The 7,901-nt window shown below is 44.3% G+C and overlaps 1 protein-coding gene across 1 annotated transcript; it reads left to right on the forward strand.

The window, feature by feature from the left end:
• The first annotated feature begins 399 nt into the window (after nucleotides 1-399).
• On the forward strand, nucleotides 400-5,981 carry CTXND1 (cortexin domain containing 1). The gene is made up of 2 exons (XM_075504199.1): nucleotides 400-525; nucleotides 5,544-5,981. The coding sequence occupies exon 2, from the start codon at nucleotides 5,598-5,600 to the stop codon at nucleotides 5,775-5,777; it is 180 nt and encodes a 59-aa protein (XP_075360314.1). The 5' UTR covers nucleotides 400-525; nucleotides 5,544-5,597; the 3' UTR covers nucleotides 5,778-5,981.
• The last annotated feature ends 1,920 nt before the right edge of the window (nucleotides 5,982-7,901 follow it).

Below are 7,901 nucleotides of genomic sequence, written 5' to 3' on the forward strand. Positions count from 1 at the left end.
TGTAAAAAAAAAAAAAGATTAAAAATCCAAAAACTAACTGAAGGTGCAGACTCCTGAGCAGTATCAATTCAGACCTGGTTGATTTTTCACTATAAATTTAAAAAGGGTTTTTTACTTGTTTAAGAAGAAGTAAGGATATGATGACTTTGGGCTCAAACGTTGCTCTTTGTATCATAAATGTTCTTCTAGGGAATGTCTGACAAATAAATCCATCTTGCATATTACTGTATCCAATTGCCTCAGGCTGTCACTGGAGCGATTCCCAACAGCTTAACGAATTTGTAACGCCCACATCCTGTGTGATGAGCAATGGTGAATTTTTTTTCTTTTTTTTTTTTTTTTTCCAGAACACCCCAGTGAGGAGAACTGCTTCCAGGTCTGGGTGGACATGAACCTGAGTGGAGCCTGAACGCCATTAAAGCCACGCTGACTAACAAAACTTTTAAAATATGACTACAGTCAGGATTTTAACTCCACAATGCTGCTATGCCGGGATGTGACAGGCTTCCTACCCGGGTCTGGAAGGTAGGGATCTGCTTGCATATATGAAACCGCATAGTTTCCCATCCCTCCCTTCCCTGCACATCTATTGTTTTGGGAAAGAATTACAGAAGAAAAAAAATAATGTTTTGAAATATATCCTATGGGTTGAAATGACTGGAAACATGATTAACCAGCATAGGAACTGGTATGGTTTAGAGCAGCTCTCTGCAATGTATGTGGTACATTGTTGCCTTATATTTAAAGTGACAGTGCCAAGATTGTCAGGTTTGGAAGAAAAACCCCATGTCTTTTAAAGTAACTTGCATAGGTAAGAATGATTGCAAAATTCAGCCACACCGATGAGCATAAGCATTACATAGAATCTGTAACAGAGCTGGTATACTAAAGAGGATGCCAACATATCTCTGTCTGCTTGTGTACATAAGGTCATAAAAAATTACTATATCCTCTCTTCTATGGCAATCCCTCATGAAAAGAGCACTGGGAAACACAAAACAAAGAGCAGAGCAAAGACCAAATGCTCAGGACAGATTCTTCATTGAGGTACCCAAGTTCTTGATCCCCAGGCCATGGTCCCTGACTGTCGTTGCACACGACTGCCAGGCTGCAGGAACGGTCAGACAAGAACAAGCCAGGAAGACCAGGACTTCAAAACTCTGATGCCGACCCCTCTGAAGAGATACAGCTGCTGCCTGGTCCTGGCCCTCTGCGATCCACAAGGAGCCAAGTGCACGAAGTCACTTTTGGCACTGAATTACACTGCCCACCGCAAGCCAGCACAGCTCCATCCCTGGGATGATGGGGCTGCCTGTGGCACGCCTCTGTTCGCGGAGGAGTTAGAGGGGATTGTATTGAAACACCCGGGGATTTAGAGGAGCATACACCCAGGACTGCTAAACTGCCTAATAGCTTGAACCAGGGATTGCCCTTCTTCATCTGTTGGCTTTGTTTAAACCAAATTATGTTTTCAACAAATCTGAAGAAATTTTAAAAAATACAATTCTACCGCTCAGTGCTGACAAGCTGGGAAAAAAGTAATTTTCTACAATTCAGCTATTCAGAGGAAACTTGATCATTCAAGTATAAACCTTTATAATTGTTTCTGCTAATCTTTTTGTTTTATTCCTACACACACATATGCTGTCAACATCAGCTGTGCTGATAAATAAGAGCAAAGCATCCAGCCAACCAGTCTGTAGCCGGAGCGAGAATTAGTTTCAGTCACACTGATGGATTTCGCAAGCCAGACTGGGATCTGCAAAACCATTCTGCTAACGTACACAGCACATCCCTCCGTGGCTGAGACGGATGGTAGGATGTGCAAGCAGGGTCTCCTCCAGCATGGGCCCAACTCTGCTTCAACCTGTAAGACACTTCCATACCCCCCTCCAAGCCTGGCTGCACCGCTGGGCACCAAGGAAATCACAGAATCACAGAATCATATAGGTTGGAAAAGACCTTTAAGATCATCGAGTCCAACCATAAACCTAACACTGCCAAAAACCACCACTACACCATGTCTCTAAGTACCTCATCCAAACGTCCCTTAAATACCTCCAGGGATGGCGACTCAACCACTTCCCTGGGCAGTCTGTTCCAATGCTTGATAACCCTCTCGGTGAAGAAAAATTTCCTAATATCCAGTCTAAGAAAAGGGGAGGTTGAGGCACTGTCCAAGGAATTGGAAAATAAGCAGAACAAGTTGTTCGGCTGTTAAGAGATGGAAGACCACAAGTACCTGGCAGACAGAGGGGAGCAGCCTGTAGCTGCTGTACCCTTGCTCGTGTGTGTGAGCACATCATTGCCATGCAGCAGCCCCAGCTGTCTGTGCTGGGAGACACAAGGCATGTTGGATATACATGTGGGGACCAGCTTGTTCCCTCCCTGGGCACTGGTGTATCCGCAGGCAGATCCCGATCTGCAGCAGTGCTAAAGAGTTTTTAGGAAATAAGAATCAAACAGCACATCCATGGTAAGACCAGGGAGCTGACTCTCTCCAGGAGGAACCAGCCCTGGCGAACATATGCAGATAACTCCTTTCACATCTGGGGACCATCTCTTGCTGGTCCCCAGATGCCTGATCTAGAACAGCGGTCTGTTCCAGCAGTAACAAATTATTCTGGAGACAACTGCCTCAGGCACAACCCTGTTCCAGCACATAGATCTGTTCAGCGCCAATAACTGTCTCTATGCTGCCAAGCCCGCTGAAATGCAGTTACAATAACTAACAGCACGGAACACCACCAAATGTCTTCTGACACCTAATCCACCACGTGACTCGGATGAGCACGAGCATTATGTCGGTGTGGCTCTGACAAGCTGGATCCACAGAGGAGGTTTCCCCGCCTCTGAGAATGCTGACGCACGGACAGATTCAGGTGAGCAGTCAAGCTGTGAGCTAGGAGAGCAACTTGGAAAGCCAGGCCCTTCTGGCCAGCCCCAAGAAATAAGTTCTCCATCACTAATGACTCAATGCAGAATAGCAGTCACAGCATAGAAACTTTCCAAGTTTACAAGAGCAGCAGAAGGAAGGAAGACATCATTTGTACAACCTCAAGAATACAGCTTTTTGGAAAAAACTATTTATATCCCCCACTGAAAATGCTGACTTTTTGGCACAACATATCAACTTAAACCTGAAACCATTAGCTGTCCCTAATGTCCTGTGTGAACTACAGCTCCGACGCCATACGCTTTCACTCTGCTCTCTGGGTAAAGCTTTCTGCCTGGCATATCCTTTCCATAACGTCCTTTTCCCTTCCAGGAGCAGAAGGGGCTGCATGGCAGCTCAGGTGTTTCATAGGAAGCATCACCCAGGCACAGTCCTGTGGGCAGAGGCAAGCAGAAGGATGCGGCACTTGAACCACAACTCCCCTGAGATTGTGTGATGCCATTTTGAAGAGCAAAATCTCCAAGGGATGAATCTCTACTTGAAAGCTCAGACCATTTTCTGAGTAAATGATTCACCTTTTAGAAGAAAGTACATTTGATTGAAAATGCAGTTTTTCATCAAAGAGCAGTACTGATGGAAATTACCAGGTAGTTCTGATACTCTGCAGGAGGTAACTTAGTGTGGAATAACACCACATGGTACAATAGCCAGAATGCCAGGAGAGAGAAACCAAATCCATCCTTGTTGGACCTTCACAAGGGTACTTGAGGAAGGACTGGGCTACATTAGTAGTGTTGATAATATTTTTTTCCTTCTGCTCCACAAAAAAAAAAAAAAATACCCACACTTAATACTCTGCCTTGCTGACAAAGTCTTGACTCTTTTTCACCAAATGAAGTTATAAACTGTAATGTAAGATCTCTTGGCTAGTTGTAATAGAGTCTTCTGGGAATACGAGGCCTCTGATCAGGCCAGGAGAGCATTACAAGTCTGACCCCACTCCTCAGTGGTTTCTTCATGAGCCCAAACGTGCTGGTCCATCCTGGGCACGTGACTGGTAAATACGTGCAATGCTGCTCAGTTTCATTCACTTTGTGTCATCAGCTTTGCTTTCGTCTCCCCGCTTCAGGAAGGGCTGTCACAGCAATTTCTGTGCTTTCAGGAAATTAAAAAAAATCTGCCGTCCTTGTGCTTAAAATAGACTAGAGGGCCCAGCTGATTTATACTTGCCTTGTAGGATCTAGGAGGTGGTGAGATGGGAAAACAACTTGAAAAGGAGTAAATTATGAGACCAAGAAGGACCTGCGAACTTTCAAAATTAAAGGTCCTCAGTTCACCCTGAGAAGAATTCTCAGGGCACAAGAGTTCCGGCGTCACGGGGACACCCACTCACAGCTGGCGCGGCACAGTGCTGCGAGAACAGCGTGCTCCAGCCAGCCGAGAACCGCTGCGGAGATATAGCCCTGCCAGCAGCACCTCCTCACTGGAAATGTAACCAGGCAAACTTGGCTGTGTAAAAATAAATTAAAAAATAAAATCTGTACCTGGGATTTCCTCACTGCATTGGTGTAGTTATAGAGAGCAACCAGACAATTTGATACCCAAGTTTCCCCCAATTCTCCCTATGGTTCAATACCTTCTCTTCCCCATCTCTCTTCTCCGAATGAAGCAGGGATCAGGTCTCAGGTTGGTTATTGCATTTGATGTGAACGACTTTGTTGTTGTTTGTTTTAAAGAGGCATTCTGTATTCCTGCTCTTTTACAGTAGTAACCCTCAACACTTCTGCCTCTTACCTTGACCAAAGGTGGATGTCAGGAAGTTTCCCCCATCCCTGGGCAGTGATTCAGTTCCATGAGTCGGGTCAGTTCCTCTCCTTCAGCACCATCACACAAAGCAATTGGCGACAGCAGCTAATGAACTATCCAGAGGCAAACTTGCAGAGGCAGAAGGGAGTCCATCTCTGCTGAAGCCATTTTGGTTATGGATTCAGATGATGAGGTCAGAAGATACCTTCAGCTATGCAGACATCTGCATCAAATAAGATAGTCCTTGTGTTAATCACATAATCACCTGTACCTCTCTGGGTAATAAAACATCCACATAAAAATTATATTTCTCCTAAAAATCTTCTATTGCCTGGAGAACCTATGAGTACCAGAGATTAAATGTTATGGAAAATAAGTACGCATAATTTTCACTTTGCTTTGTGCCAGTGAGAGATAGGGAATGTTTGGACAGAGAGGAGAATTGGGATAGAAACAGTCTGCTCTGCCATTTGTCTGCTCTTTCACACTAGCAGAGGAGAGGAAATATTTTTATGATTGAGAAATGCTGAGACAAGAACAGTGTCTGTACCTCTTAAGAGATGATATTTCAAGCGAATAGTGTTCATTCACCACTGCTTCTCTTTTCTTTGTTAACATCTCTTTTTATTGTCTAATATTTTAGCAAGAAGCATTCATGGGCTAAATTAAGGTGGAGATGAGGTTTCGCCTGTTCACAGCTCTCACAGTTATCTGAGCTATGACATTTCCAGCGGGTTTATTTCCCTACAAGAATACATCACCAATTTTCTGTTTCCAGTTCTACCCCCGAGTTTCTCAGGAGCAGCAGTCACTTGTGCCTGACCCTGTGTTTGTTTTGCAGGTGGTTGATGATGTTAGGAGTAAATATAAACCCAGATGAAGAGCGGCATAAGCAATGGAGGGACCAACCCCAGAGCCTGTGTACGTTGATGTGGACAAGGGACTGACGTTAGCATGTTTCGTCTTCCTCTGCCTCTTCTTGATTGTGATGATTATTCGCTGTGCAAAAGTCATCATGGACCCTTACAGTGCCATCCCTACATCTACATGGGAGGAGCAGCATCTAGATGACTGAAAGGACTTCACTAAACTGAGCCATAAAATGCTGCCATCCAGGAGGCCTTTTCCCCCCGGGAAGGCTAACACACAAACAGCCATTTTCAGATCCGCAGGGCAACAGCAATATCTCTAAGAGCACATAGTGTAAATGATTCTTGCTCAACAGATCAGGATATCAGCAAGCCATTCTGGCAGCACAGTTTAATACTATGCAGCAACCCTTATTCCACTGAAAACAGTTATCATTGCAACTCAAGTAGCACAAGACTCTCCAGACTTTTCCTAATGTAACTCTTGGTCTAGCACAGTCTGCCCTCCCCTCAATGTCTCCCACAAATCCAGGGTAACCATCAGGATTTGGAAAAGCAACAAAAACTTTTTGTCTTTCCTGGAAATAGCTAGCTTCAAGTATCTTCCTCAGTCATCATATTTCTGTTTTGAAAAAGGCCCAGATTTTATAATTTTGTGTCCCAGAGCATCACTAAATAGAAGCACTAAAGCACCGCTAGTTAAGTAGTTATATGAGCAGATTTATTCTTGACTCATTTGGTTCTGCATACACACTTCCTACCACACTGCAGTCATATTTCCAGTCATCGGGATACGGAAGCACTCAGACGATGGTTCCCAAGGGCATCATGGACTACTGTTGACCCCGTAGCACCACCTCGCTCTATCCTCCTCGTGCAAACACTAGGCATTTCATCATCTGCCACAGGTCCATGGATTAGCCAGATGTGTCAGACCACTTATCATGAGCTTGGTAGCCACCAGAAGTCCATGGAGCAGAGCTGGATGTGGTTTTCAACTACATAGAACTTGCTGAGATTTTTCAAAGAGTGGTTCCACATGCAACTTCATCCATCTTTTGTTTCAGGTGCACTTCAGTGGGATGACACACAAATAGAATGACAAAGACAATAAGCAAGGAAACATTGCTCCTAGCTTTGTCACTCAGACATAACAGTTACAGTAGCATACAATAATATGCATTCTACCTCGGAGAAATTCAGCACCTTTAAAAGAAGAATTTTTCCACAAATTTGTAGGGTGAATAGCTGTACCTTTCCGTCTCTCAATTCATTTAGACAGCCATTGTGCAAGAAGGCATAAGTGAACGGGGAAGCTTTAGAAATTTACTATTTACCTTTTGAAGAGTGGGGATTGAGGGATTCTGATGTCTTCTATCCCCCAAATCCTAAGCTTTGCTCACAGCTGCCTTTTTTAGTGACATGTTTGGCTTAAGGGATTGTAAGGAGCTGCTGAAGCAACATGGAGTAGGTACTAGAACCACAACAAGCATCATGAGCCAACAAGACTTGAAAGCACAAATCTGCAAGAAGGGTGTTTCACTATTTCTCCTCTTCCTTACCTTCCTACCTGACCTCTAGGTTCTTGCCATAAGGCGATGCACAGTGGGTGAGAAAGGTGGAGCCAAAGGTTGGGACAAGGAATCAGGATGTAGACTTTGTAGGTTACTATTCTCAGCTCTGACAGATTTGTCTGATGATCACACAAGTCACTTCTTTATGTGCCTCAGTATACTCATCGGTGAAATGGGTACAACAATATTAACTTGTCTCACATTGTTTCGTCTGTCTCATAATACCAGAAAGCATTCAGACAGCCTTAGATAGGGATACAGAAATAAGGTATTGATTTACAATTCTTCCTTGTGAAACTAATGGGGAAGGTCTGAATCTCAGTATAGAGTGAGGCAAGTTCTCCCCAGGCAGAGGACTTGTCCAGACCTCCATTTACCCTCTGATTAAGACTGTAGTATTTTGAGTCATGCCAAATGGCACCTGGCTTTGTTACATATTCCACTGATTTCTGAGGGCAGTCTGGATGTAAGGTGCTCAGCACTGTGATTACACAGCTCCCAAAACAGCAGGCTATGAGGCACCTGGAGATTTTTGCATGGATCTTTTGCACTGCACAATTTTTGCTGATCTCTGTTGTAGGAGATCCCATTCAGGAGGCAGGAGATTTGAGGATTGGCTTCAATCCTGCTGTTCTCTACCAAGAGACCTCCACTGCTTCAATTACCCACTGCAGGTTGCTCATCAGGCTGTTATTTAGCCTCAGTTTCTGCTAGCCAGTTAATCACCAGTAACAGGACTTTCTCAAGCATGAGTGT

The sequence above is a fragment of the Mycteria americana genome, chromosome 6, assembly GCF_035582795.1.
Source record: "Mycteria americana isolate JAX WOST 10 ecotype Jacksonville Zoo and Gardens chromosome 6, USCA_MyAme_1.0, whole genome shotgun sequence".
NCBI lineage: Eukaryota > Metazoa > Chordata > Aves > Ciconiiformes > Ciconiidae > Mycteria > Mycteria americana.